At 36.1% G+C, this 14,407-nt stretch overlaps 1 protein-coding gene across 1 annotated transcript; it reads right to left on the bottom strand.

The window, feature by feature from the left end:
* Positions 1-444: 444 nt before the first annotated feature.
* LOC140527459 (olfactory receptor 2AG1-like) lies at positions 445-1,458 on the bottom strand. The gene has a single exon (XM_072644404.1). It carries the CDS (start codon positions 1,456-1,458, stop codon positions 514-516), a length of 945 nt encoding a protein of 314 aa, XP_072500505.1. The 3' UTR covers positions 445-513.
* Between the last annotated feature and the right edge of the window lie 12,949 nt (positions 1,459-14,407).

Below are 14,407 nucleotides of genomic sequence, written 5' to 3'. Positions count from 1 at the left end.
TAGAAGCTGAATAAATTTTGAGGAGAAATTATTATACAGGGGATGCTGTTCACATAGGTGATTGCTGTGCTGTTATTTGTGGTTTTCGAAAATTTTGAAGACTGTGAGAAGTGTCAAAAGACTGGAAAGGGATAAACTTTATTTTAGTTTTCCAAACTGGAAAAGTGTATTCTTCAAGCTATAAGTCTCTAATTTTGATTATAATTCCTTTAAAAAATATTCTAGAGTGCATCATAAAGTGTAAGTTTTGTCACCTTGGCACAAATATTTCCAGGAATTAGAGAAGTTAAGTATTTTGTACCTCTCTAGAATTTCTCTTATGTTGCCCTTTCTGTAAATGCCTCTCATATCCTGAAGGACCTAATGTATAGAACACAGTAGTACTGAAGAATGAAAGGGAAAAATTTATTATGGTGCTCCATGAGATGTTCCTGACAGGTAGAAATGAGCCTAGAGAGAATTTGCTAGCTACTAGCTCTCAGCTGGAAGATAAGGAAAGATGTGTCTAGGGTTCTACAATTTTGGTGCTGTGTGAACTTTCCCTAACAACTTCTTCAGGGCTCCCAGTACATCCTTGTTCCTCAGGCTATAGATTAGAGGGTTCAGGGCTGGAGTAACAATGGTATAGAACACAGAGAAGATATTGTCCTGCACAGGGCTATGGTAAGCACTGGGCAAGACATACATGAACACAGCAGATCCATAGTAGAGACCAACAACTGTGAGATGGGATGAGCAGGTAAGGAGAGCTTTCTGTCTCCCCTCTTTTGAGGGCATGTGGAACACAGAAGTCAAAACTAGTGTATAAGAGGCAAGAATAGCAGAGAGAGGGATAAGGAGGAATGTCACACCCATTGTGTATACAATGAACTGATACTTTGTGGTGTCAGCACATGCCAGCTTCAACAAAGGGAGGATCTCACAGACAATGTGGCTTATCTCCCTGGTTCTACAGAAAGGGAAATGCATTGTGTATACAGTGAGCACAAGGGAATTCAAGGAAGCCAAGAGCCAGGATGTGGCCACCATAGACCAGTAAACTTTTGATCTCATAATTACCATATAGTTCAAAGGGTATTGAATGGCTACATAGCGGTCATATGACATGAAGGCCAACAGGATATCTTCAGCACCTCCAATTGTCATTATCAGAAACATCTGAAATCCACAACCTGAAAAAGAGATGGTGCTCTGTCCATGCATGTAATCCACAAATGTCTTGGGAGAAATGACATTTGTAAAGAGCAGATCCATTAGTGAGAGCTGGCTGAGTAAGAAGTACATAGGCACATGGAGCCTCTTGTCCATAGCAATCAAAAAGAGCAGGAGGCCATTGCTGGTTACAGCCACAAGGTAAAGGAATGTGATGGTGGCACAAACCAATCCAGGGTACTTATTGCCCTGGAGAATTCCAATGAGGAAGAAACTGTTCTCCAATGTGGTATTCCAGAGTTCCATTGCATAGACTGTTTTTTTCCTAGATGAAAACAGAGAGGTAACTACATAGACCCAAAAAATCTTTAAGTACTGTAAATGTATCATGTTACAGGCCATTAACAGTCAGTAGGTGGTAAGTCAATAAGGTGAGAGTCTCCCTGTTGGCCAACTGGACTTGTGGCAACAATTATTGAGCTTACTTTCTGATAAAAGTATTTCTTCTCTAACAATTGACAAAGATGGGAACCAAATTATCCAAGTAAAGAGTTAGAAATTACTTTAAAATATGTACATACATAAAAACCACTCAACAGAACTATTATGGTATATAAATCCATATAAAAACTACTAAACTGTTGGGAGTAATGCGATGGAATTATTCTTTTAAATTGTCTTCATAATTTTACTTTTTCTAGAATTTTTAAATTCTTGCTTGCATTTGTAAGTTTTGTTTTTTCCCCCTAAAGATGATTGATTCATAAAGATTAAGTAGATTTACATAATTGATTACATATTTTTAATTATAAAGTTCAAGTTGGCAGGGATATCAGGATGAATTTTGAAGAGGAGTAGTAAGGAAAATAAAACTGAATAGATGCAATTAGGATTCCATTAGTTTTTGTCCTATAATGATATGAATTTATGTTTTTGTGTTGTGTTCCTTTTATTTTGTTTTTCTTTTCCTCTAAAACTCAAGCAGTAGGAACTTGTTTGTGAATGAACCAGAAAGAATGATAGTTGTGAGAGTGTGAGGCATTTAAGTTAAGGGTCAGAAAGAGAAGACTTCCAGGACCAGTGATAGCAATATCCTTTTTGCTGGTGCTTTCTGATAAGTCTGTTCATCCAACTTCATGGTACATTACCTGTCATTTGAAAAGAGTGAATATCCCTAATAATGACAAGATAGCCAGGAATGAGTTTGTTGCACAGTGTATGTACTGGAACCCCAAGTTCCCTTAGAGTATAAATCTATAAGCTCCACTTTCCACCTCTTCTTCCAGAGGAGTTGTTTGTATTTAATGGTTTGCTAACACCTTTGGTATTTGTGACAACTGCCCAAGGAGTGCACACTAAACATTGACTTATGGCTCTTTAAGCTGATAATAATTGGCCAGTTTTGTTCTTAATATATTTATTTCCTGTGACAACAAACACGTGTATGTTTGAAACTTTATGGGTTTATTTCTGCAGTGATTCAAAACTGCTGTGATTATGTTCATAATAATTTTGGGGTTTTTTGTGGAACAATTTGACCCCTTTGACTAAATGCAACATTTCTTATCATTTCATCTAATTGTCATCCAATTTTTTCCAAATTGCCACAAGGGTTAAACAACTTTCAAGTTGCTATTTTTTAAACTAATGATGTTTTTTTCTATTAAATAAAATTTATAAAATAAATTCAATGTGAAGTTTTACATATAATAGCATGATTACTAGGTTACTTTTAATTTTTATAAAATATTTCGTATAATATATTTGTAATTATTTTATAAGTGTAGTTTTATAATTTTTAATTTAATATTTTCAAATTACATTCAGAATAATTTTTTATAATTTATGAATATACTTATATCATATAAATTTTAATTTGTAGATTGTGGGCAAAAGTTATTGTAGTTATTGTAAACACTTAATGAATATTTTGAGTAGCATATTAAAATACCCCAGTGATTCACAATACATTTTGTTGTTGTTGAAAGGGTTTGCAGAACAGAAATACTACTGTACAGTGTTGAGCACTGAGTGGGCATTATTCTCCTCCCCAAAAAGGAGGTGAAACACATTCAAAATATACGTATTCTAGAGTTCCTTTCTCCAAATTGATCCTATGTCTGGGGGTTTGTGGGGAGACAATTTATAGGGCTAAGGAGAGAGCAGCAGTCTATCAGTTGCTCAGCAAATGAAAATATTTCATTTATGCATTGCAATATTATTAAACACTGTTTCTTTGTGTATATATACATACATACATACACACACACATATACATATAAGTATATAATGTCAATGGAAAGGATGTCCATTTTGCAAAGACCCCTTTTCTAATGTTCTGTAAAATGTAGCTAGATCAAGTGAAGAAGGCTGGGTTGCAGGGGTGAGGTAGAAGAGTCCACTAATTTTTGTTGGATAAGTTCACAGATCCACACATTTCTTGACATGTTGGCCAGCTGCCCTATGGATAGAAGCAGTGTTGAAAGGAAAAACATTTCTAACTCTCTGTAAATCAAAGAAGTCATTGGAATTATTAAAAATCTTCTACCAACAGGTCATGCACAAACTTCAAGGCTGAGTAGCTATCAAGGAAATGAGTGGCTGAATAAATCTACTTCTGTGTGTATAATTAAGGTATAGAAATTGTATAAGAAAAATTCAAGGAGATATCTGTCTGTAATTTTAAAAAGTTCTTTCTCCTTATGGGTTAGCTTCTCTTTGATTCTGTTTGCATAAAATCCAGAAACAGTTATATTAATTGCAAATGAAAAGTAGTTGAGAAGATGGCGTCATTCAATTGACAGAAAAATTGCAAGGCTTACCAAGATAAATTAAGTATCATTCAGGAGGCCATCTCTCCTTCAATAATCCCACACATCACTCTATCTGTATGGTAAACAGATGATTTTCCACAACATTTAGTTACAATATTTGTCTAAGAAACTTAAACCCACCAAAGTTTAAAGAAATGAGATAGCTTTATTTTGCAGTGACTTTCTCAAAGTGTGATATTTTTATGTTCCTACCAATATAAAACAGCCATTGCCTATGCACAATTCATAGGTTGGACTCTATTCTGAAAGAGAAGGTGGAAATGCTAGGGAAATGTATCTCTACTTTCAATTTTTAGTGATAATGAAGTGTTTGCTGAAAGCAGTGAACATCTGATTCAGAAGACTGTGAATCATACCTTATGCTTTTCAGCATACACGTGGTAAACTTTAAGTACGTAATGAGGTATATATTTATAGACAAAGGAAATGTTTTTATTTCTTAGAAAAAAGCACCGCTTCAAAGAAAGAAAGAAAGAGTCTGAGGAAGGAAACATAAATTCCAATCTGTACTGAATTTGAGAATTGATAAAATTGTAAGGAAGAGAAGAATCACTTAACATTTGGTGCTAAATAGTAGACTTTAAATTAAAAAAAACCTGGTAACAGGAGGAAAGTATTCGTGTTGATCTACTCATCTGGATGCTTATTCTAATTACAAAAATAGAAGAAAAGAGTACTTCTCAGAAGAAAATAATCAAATAAGGAATCCAACATTTAAAAATTCCCTAAGAATTCTATATATACTAAGCTGAAAAAATGAATAATAAACAAGGAAAAGTAGATCTCAAATCATGAAGAAAATTTGACCTTGTTGGTTCAATTGATATTAGTGGACATTAAGAATTTTTGAGAAGAGTGTTTCTGGAAGTATATACAGTCTTCACAATGTACAGGAGAGTTAAAAGAAACAAAGAAAAGGCATTTCATATAAAGAAGATATATCTCTATGCAGATATGCAATATATTGGGAACTTGGGCGAGGGAATATGTTATAGAACATCTAGGTGAGGATTATTGGAGGGAAAAGCAGAGTTGACATTTTTGAGGAATATAATTCAAATAATCTAGACAGAAGGAATAATTTAGATAAAAAATTTGGGCATGGTAATATGATGTTAGAGTGATAGGTAACTTACAATACCTGGATGTTGGATAGGGATGTCTCCCAAAATGGAGCAGCTGAGAAATTTGTGCTTTGAAAAAATGAAAATTTGTGTTCTTTAAATAGGAGTCAATAAGGAATTGACAATTGATTGACTTTGCTGAGTCTGATTTTGACTAATGATGAGAAAATGGTGAATCAAGTAGAAATGATGGGAATTTTGTGAACGAATGGACTACTCTATCATGAAATTTGTGTTGGAGAAGGAAAGAAATACCATCAGTACTGGAATTTGTACCACATATTTTAAGAGAGAAGAAAAGATAGGTAAGATTTAAAGGCTTAATACATTAATATTAAGTAACTACTTGGTGCAGTTGATAGACTTGTTTTCTGGAAGATGTGAGTTCAAATCTTGCAACAGACACTCAGTTTTGGAGCCCCAGATAAGTCATTTAACTCTCTTAGTCTCAATTTCCTGTAACATGATAATTACAATAGCACTTACCTCACAGGGTTGACAAGAGGAGCAAATGGGAAAATATATTTGTATCTATATCTGTAAACATACACATATGTACACATATGTATATACGGCCTTTGTGATTTTAAAGTGTTATATAAATGCTAACTCATAATTATTATTATTATATCAAGAAATATTGACTTTCTTGTGATAGTAACATTGCCAAGATCAAATACATGATCATCTTTTTTGTGTGGCTAAAGTGGGGAGAAGTACATCATGTGATATGAATGTTGAGGAAAAGCTAGATTAGCATGGTTGAAAGAGTATAAAAATGTATGTCAATATCCCTTAGTATGAGAGAAAGACTAAAAATCAGGCACTGAACTCATTCTAGAAAGAAGGGAAGCATTTTGGAAATCATTTGCCAATGGTTACCAGAATTTTGATTAGTGGTGGATATGTGTTCAGTGAATCTCAGAGGAGGAAAGATTACTGAGTTAGGGAAGTAGGGGAAGTGCCTCAAAATGATAACAAGGATCAAGGAGTAATAGTCCACCTGGATCAGTGAAGTGAGGGAAAGAATGAAAATAAAACTTTTGGTTTAAAATTAGGCCAGGAATTGTGTCCAGTTAGGAAGAAGACAGGTTTCATTGAGATCTGGAAGATGGAAAGAATAGGAAATGAAAAATCTTAAAGATAAAAGCTAGTTTGTTACCTATGGAACAGTATTCCAGAGATCACAGTAGAAGGGATGAGTAACTTTAGAGTGGACAATTACAAAGATGGGATTGTGAGGAGTGGGATAAGTGGTTGGATAATGTAGTGCCAAGAACAGAGTTTGAATGATAACAGTATGGTTATGGTAAAGAATGAGGTGAAGAATGAGTTAATCATCAAGGAATATGTACAGATAGGTTGTCAATATCCAGCTTTAGAATGAAGTCCTTTCAAGGCCTTAGGAATTTCCAGTGAGGAAAAGCGCTGACAGGTGAAGGAGTGGTCTGATTCCTCTTTCTCCTAAGTCCAGAGACCAGACTAGAGACATGGTGAAATGTTCTTTCCTTTCTTCTCAGAAAAGTGGATACTGGTATGTAGTGGAATTATGAAATGATGATAAACATGATGATTTTAACACCTTAATATGTGTGTGAGCAACATATGGAGATGGAAGTCTAAAACAAGGAAAATTTGTGTGGAATAAGTGAACAATAGTAAAATGGAGTTCATTCTATCTACAGGTTTACTAGGCAGCATGGTAGATACAGCCCTACATTTGGAGAAAAGATGACCTAAATCTGAATTTTGCCTCATAGGCTTACTAGTTTATATCTAGTCTTGGGCAAGTCATTTAATCTATCTCACTTTTCCTATCTGTTTTAGGTCAGGCATTTTCAGCACGTCCAACCCTTTTGGGATTTTCTTGGAAGAGATAGTACAGTGGTTTACCTTTTCCTTGTCCAATGCATTTTCTAGATGAGGAAACTGAGACAAGCAGGGTTGAATGACTTCCCACTGGCATACAGATAATAAGTGTCTGAAGCCAGTTTGGAACTCAGGTCTTCCTGACTGCAGGCACTTTATCCACAATGTCACCTAGCTGCTTCCTTATCTGTAAACTGATGATAATAATAGCACATACCTCAAAAGGTGGTTGTGAGGATGAGTTAAAATATATAAAGTGCTTGGGAAGCATTAAAAAAGCTATATAAATGGTTGTTGTTCTTCATCTAGTTAATTAATGTGTTTGTTCTATTGTTACTCAATTACTTCTTTCACTTCACCTTAATGTTACAGTACTATTATTATGTATGATTTCTACCCTATTACTTTCCTGTCAATTAGATTTTGCCAATTGTCTTAATTTGTATACACAAGAGGTATTAAATATCATGGGAAGAGGGAACCCTATTTACAACCTGTGTGATGTAGAGCAAATGGTTTGACTTCTATGGTAATGAGTTTCATCATCCTTAAAATGAGACATTTAATGAGTTGAGTTTAAAAGCTATGATCCTAATGATTCAGGAGTGGGTTTATTCTGACATGTCATATATCTATACAAACATCATTTCAGAATATGTTTCATTCTAAGGGGAAAATGAATTTATATTTAAAATCTCATTTATAGTTTTTGCCTTCTCCGGCCCCTCCACCATGAGAATAATAAAAGGGGAGGTGAAAAAAAATATGGAGATATTTCTGAAAACAGAAATGTCCTAGAACTTTTCCCTGATCTCCTCTTTGTAGTGGGAAAGTGATGGTGGTTTTGAGCAGGCGGAGATTGGGAAAATGGCTTTTCAGGTATGAGAGTATATTTCAATGGAGTATAATTTATAGATATAGTATTAGAGCATTTGCCAGAGATCATCTGGGGGATTGCAGAAACCATCACAGACTCTTGTATTTATACTCTGTCTGAGATAGAAAACCACTAATATCAATCATGGGTCAACTGTGACTTCTACACATAATCAGGAAAAAACAAAAAAATGGTTTTGGAGCAAGTGACAGCCTTAAGTCCAGGTGGAAGCTAAAGACAGAATCTTGAGGCCTCCTGGGACATGATTCTGTTTGTGGGAATATTTAGCCAGATTTGAAAAAATTAAGATTAAAAAAAGAAAACACTCCTTCAGTTCTTTTTCCCATTTTTGTCTCTGCATATTTTTCTTTTAGCCAGTTTACTGGCCAGAATTTGACGCTCCTATTACACAAAGACAACAGACTTCATTTAGTAGAAGTAATAAGTACGAGGTCTTAAATATTTAATATAAATTGTGAGATATAGGAAGACAATCCATTGGAAATTCTTTTGACCATCAGTTAACACCAGAAGGTGTCTTGGGAACTAGTAGAGAAGAGAGTATTTCTATGAACATAGGTCTCTCTGTGGGTCCTTAGTTGGAGATACTGCTTTCCAAAAACAAAAATTAGTAAATATTCCAGTCTGGCTATCCAGAAAGGATGTGGTGTGAGTGGTTTTGTTGGACTATGGTGAAGTGCAGTCCCAGGGGTTGGTTACAGAAGGAAACAGTGTCCTAGAAGTGAGAAACTACAGCACTCTAAACAGATATGAGTTCTACCTGCAGATTTGAATATTACTCCCTGGGTGACCCTGACCAAACTCATGCCCCACACTGGTTGTCATGCTTCTTCTCATCAATAGGGTTATGTCTCATGGGGATAATTGGTGGCTAAAGACAAAAGATACACACACTGGTGTTGGTCAGGGTTTCTTCATTATGAGCTCTCTGTGTTATCATTCTTACCTTAATTTGGTATACAAAATTTTAGATCCTATTTTCTTTCTAACCTGCCCCATCCATTCCTCTCCCTAAAGCAAATGCAGATTCAGATTCTGTGTGACTCTCTGAGGCAGAATACACAGTTCCTCACTTACCTCTCATGGAGAAAGTGGGTCAGTCCTCAATTCCACTGGTTCTTCTATGGCCAGCTGAAAGTCTGAAATGATCAAGTGGAAACTTGTGGGGGAAAACTTATATTTTCTACCAATGATATATGTGTAATAGGATTCCTGTAATGAGACAGTTAAGAGCTCATTTATTTTTGGTAATGTTTGCTTTTCTGATGATTTAATTGAGCAGATATGGTCACAGCTCAGGAACAATAGTAAAGGAACACTGCCTTACATTTCTCCTATGTGTGAGGAAAAGGAAGAAGATGCTTATTAAAAAGTTGCTCACCTTACCTAATTTTCCCTGTACCAACCTCTCTTGGCCAGCAATAGACAGCAAACAAATCTATTCCTTGAGGAGTTCAGAATATGTCAAATTTTGGGAGTAAAGTGACATAGAGTGAGAAAAGCAGTTGGAGAAATGGAAAAATAGTGCTCAAGAAGGATCTTCCCATATTCAGGTTTTATTGTCTTCTACGAAGAATGAAAACAGTTAGGAGCCAAATTCCTGGGAGAGTCAGTTTTACTTTACCATCAGATGCCTCCTCTTCAGATTGGATCTGTGCCTCAGCTCAGTTCAGATGGCATTCTTTGATTACCTCAGATGACATCATCATGGACCTGCTGTTTCAGGGTCAGGGATTTTAATGAATTCCAGAGGGGACATTTCTTGATGTTATTCCCTCGATTCCCTTACCTGCTAAGCAGGAGAGCAACTCTGGTGTGCTCAGAGCCTTTCTTAAACATTGTAGTCTGGGTTTTTCTTCAGATATGGATCATGGAATTGAATGGTTTTTATTTCAAAATATATTTTCACTTCATCTTAAACTTGCATTCTTTTCTGCTTTAGAAAGGGATCACTAATCTGCCTTGCCTTCTATTTTCTTTCACTTCTCTCTTCTCATATGGATTTATTTTTCTTTATCTGTTAATATGCAAAAAACTTAACAGGAGAACAAGCCTGGAACAGTTGGGAGAGTTCTAGTTTGGAGTCAGAAAAACCTGGGTTCTGGACTCTTCCTAACAGATATTGAATGAGTGACCCTTGGCAAGGCATGTAATTTCTTAGTGTCTCTGGTTCCTATCCAACACTAGAAATTGTGAATTGTATTTAATAGTTGTCCAGTAAAAATTTAGCCACAAAAACGGATTAACTGAAGGTTGGGTGTGGAAATGAATTTTGTTGTAATTCAGAGAAGCAAGAACTAGTGGATATTTACTTTCTGCTTCCATTCTTAGCCCTGTCTTCTAGTCACATTTAGAATTCCTCACTCTCTTATGGTGTTTTGTTCCCCATCTCAAAAAGAACAATTTGTTTCAATCTTTAAAAATCAAATTGATCAAAATTTCTTAAATTCAACTTTTAAAAATGGTGAAAACCAGTTCAAACTGGTCAAAGCTGTTCCAATCCAGGTTAAAAGCATTCCAAACCAGTAAAAACCTTTAGACCAATTTATACCAAGCAAAACTGGTTCAAATCAGCCTAAATCAGTTCTGTGCAGTTTAAATTGGTTCAAATAACATGAAATTCAGTTTTTACCAGTTCCAATTGCTTAAAATTTATCAAAAACTGTTCATAACAGTGCCAAACATGCAAAAACTAGATTCAAACCAGTCAAAGCCATCCAGAATTGATTTAATCTAGGTCAAACTGGGCTAAAAGAGTTCAAGCCAGTTTAAATGTGTTCATACCCTTTTTGGAGAAGCTCAAATTAGTTTAGCACTGCTGAGGCTGGTTCCATTTTTCAGTGAATGACTGCTTCTTCAACTTTTGTATTAAAATGAACTCTGAAGCTAAACTATACTGAACCAAGTGAAGACTCAAGAATTTCAAAGCTGAATTCAGAAAGAGTGAGTTCAAAGTCTGTCTCAGATACTTACTAGCTGTGCAATTTTAGGCAAGTTGTGTAACCTCCATTTTCCTCAGTTTCCTCAATTATACAATGAGGATAATAATAGGATTTAACTTTCAGCACTGTGGTGAGAATCAAATGAGATAATATTTGTAATGCACTTAGCCCATAGCAGGCAATATACTAGCTATTATTTTTGTTTATTATTATTATTATTGTTGTTGTTATTATTATTTATGAATACAGTGCATTATTTGAAATGTTAAAACTACTATGCCTAAGTTTCACAAAAGTAGAAGTAGAGATGAAGACATTCTTCTTAGCAGGTAATCTGTTTTGAGATTGCCTCTAGTAATATGATCTGTGATTTTATGTTTCTTTCCATTAATCTTGACAAGGTTGAATATTGAGTCTACACAACTCATTATTCACAAACTCTCCAAACGCTGTCATTTTTAATAATCTTTTCCCATCAGTCATACTTTAATACCTAGAGAAAAAGAGTATCTGGGTGGAGCCAAGATGACAGAGTAAAAAGACACACATACACTAGCTCTTCCCCCACAGCCCATAAAATACCTATAAAGAAAGACTCTCAACAAATTCTAGAGCAGCAGAAGCCAAAGAACAACCAAGTGGAGGAGATTTCCAGCCCATGGTGAACTGAAAGGCCAACAGGAAAGGTCTATCTCACCTGACTGAGGAGCTGAGCCCAGCCCAGCCTTGGCCAGGCAGCACAGTGCCAAAAGGAGCACTCTAGCAGGCCTCTGGGGTAAAATCTCCAGCAGCAGTAGCTGTGGTTTGCAGATCGCTCAACCCACAGACACCAAGGTCAGTGAGAGGATTTTTTCAGCTAGTAGAGAAGAGAGGAGGGTCTTCCCACAGCTCCAGGCTCAGGCAGTGGCAGCAGAGACCTCACGGGGCAGCAGTAGTTCCCAAAGCAGCCAGCAGCCATTGTTAGATCGTAAAGCCCCTGGGGAAACTGAGCAGCTGATCCATACCTCAGCTCTGTGTGGCAGCCCTGCCCCCACCTAATGTTGCTGGGGGAATTGAGCAGCTGATCTTTATCTCACACTGAATGGCAGCTCTGCCCCTGCCTAAAACCCCTGGGGGAACTGAGCAGCTTATCCTAATCTCAGGCCCCACTGCTGCCTTGGTGTAACTGGAGGCCAGGTAGTTGTGGAAAGGAAAAGACTACTCACAGATTCTGGGCACAAAAGTTTCTGGTTGCTCCCAGACTAGTGTACAGGCTTGATTGTGCCATCTCGGAGGAACTGAGATCTTACAGATCCCTAGAGTATACCCTTCTCTTGCCAAAGGACCCAATTCAAGTAACTGGCTGGGAAAATGCCCAAAAAGAGAAAAAAAAATAAGATTATAGAAGATTACTTTCTTGTTGAACAGATATCTTCTTCCATCTTTTCAGATGAGGAGGAACAATGCTTACTGTCAGGGAAAGACATAAAAGTCAAGGCTTCTTGATCCAAAAAAATCCAAAATAAATATTCAATATTATCAGATCATGGAAGAGCTCAAACAAGATTTTGAAAATCAAATAAGAGAGATGGAGGAAAAATTGGGAAGAGAAACATGAGAGATGCAAGAAAAGTATGAAAAGTGAGTCAACAGCTTACTAAAGGAGACCCAAAAAATGCTGAAGAAAATAACACCTTTAAATATAGGCTAACTCAAATGGCAAAAGAGATTCAAAAACCCAATGAGGAGAAAAATGCTTTAAAAAGCAGAATTAGCCAAATGGAAATGAAAGTTCAAAAGCTCACAGAAGAAAATAGTTCTTTAAAATTAGAATGGAACAGATGGAGGCTAATGACTTTATGAGAAACCAAGTAATTACAAAACAAAACCAAAAAAATGAAAAAATGGAAGATAATGTGAAATATCTCACTGGAAAAGCAACTGACCTGGAAGAAAGATTGAGGAGAGACAGTTTAAAAATTATGGTGGTACTTGAAAGCCATGACCAAAAAAAGAGCCTAGACATCATCTTTCTTGTATTTATCAAGGAAAACTGCACTGATATTCAAGAACCAGAGGGCAAAATAAATATTGAAAGAATCCACCGATCACTTACTGAAAGAGATCCAAAAAGAGAAACTCTTAGGAACATTGTAGCCAAATTCTAGAGTTACTAGGTCAAGGAGAAAATAGTACAAGCACCTGGAAAGACACAATTTGAGTATTGTGGAAAAGCAATCAGAAAAACACAAGGTCTAGCAGCTTCTATATTAAGGGACTGAAGGGCATGGAATATGGTATTCCAAAAGTCAAAGGAACTAGGACTAAAACCAAAAATCACCTACCCAGAAAAACTGAGTATAACACTTCAGGGGAAAAATTCCTCTTTCAATGAAATAAAAGACTTTCAAGCATTCTTGATGAAAACATCAGAGTTGAAAAGAAAATTTGGCTTTCAAACACAAGAATCAAGAGAAGCATGAAAAGATAAACAGGAAAGAGGAATCATAAGAGACTTACTAAAGTTGAACTATTTACATTCCTACATGGAAAGACAATAATTGTAACTGTTGAAAATTTTTTCACCATCTGGGTGGTTGGTGGGATTATACATGCACACACACACATACACACACAGAGCACAGGGTGAGTAGAATAGGAAGGGATCATATCTAAAAAAAAACAAAATTAAGGGGTGACAGAGGAATATATTGGGAGGAGAAAGGGAGAAATGGAATGGGGCAAAGTATCTCTCATAAAATAGGCAAGAAAAAGACTTCTCAACAGAGGGAAAATGGGGGGAAGTGAGAGAGAAAACATGAAGCTTACTCTCATCACATTTGATTCAAGAAAGGAATAAAATGTACAGGCATTTTGGTATGAAAACCTATCTTACAATACATGAAAGTGGGGAAGAAGGAAATAAGAATGATGGGGGGATTGTTGAAAGGAGGGCAATGGGAGGAAGAAGCAATTAGAAGTCAACACTCTTGGGGAGACACTGGTTCAAAAGAGAGAATAGAAGAAATGGGGGACAGGATAGGATGGAGGGAAATATAGTTAGTCCTACACAACATGACTATTATGGAAGTCATTTGCTGAACTACATATATATTGCCTGTATTGAATTGCTTGCCTTCCCGATGGGGATGAGTGGGGAGGGAGGAAGGAAGAGAAGTTGGAACTCAAAATTTTAGGAAAAACTATTGAGTATTGTTCTTGCATACAACTGAGAACCAAGAAATATAGGTAATGGGGTATAGATATTTATCTTGCCCTACTGGACAAAAGACAAGATGGGGCTAAGGAAAAGGAGGGATGTTAGAAGGGAGGGCAGATTGGTGATAGGGGTAATTAGAATGCTTAGAATTCTTGGTGTTTTGGAGTGGGGGGAGGGGAGAAATGGAGAGAAAATTTGCAACTCAAAATTTTGAGGAAATGAATATTGAAAACTTAAAATAAATAAATAAATGAATGAATGAATGAATAAATAAATAAATGAATAAATAAATAAATAAATTAATTAATTAATTTTAAAAAAAAAGAGTATCATGTAGTCAGGGAAGCCCTGGAATTGGAATGTACCAATGTGGTTTGGATTCTTGGTCT

Source organism: Notamacropus eugenii, chromosome 1, assembly GCF_028372415.1.
Source record: "Notamacropus eugenii isolate mMacEug1 chromosome 1, mMacEug1.pri_v2, whole genome shotgun sequence".
NCBI lineage: Eukaryota > Metazoa > Chordata > Mammalia > Diprotodontia > Macropodidae > Notamacropus > Notamacropus eugenii.
Note: the sequence above shows the minus strand (reverse complement) of the source record. Positions and strands in the feature narration are given on the sequence as shown.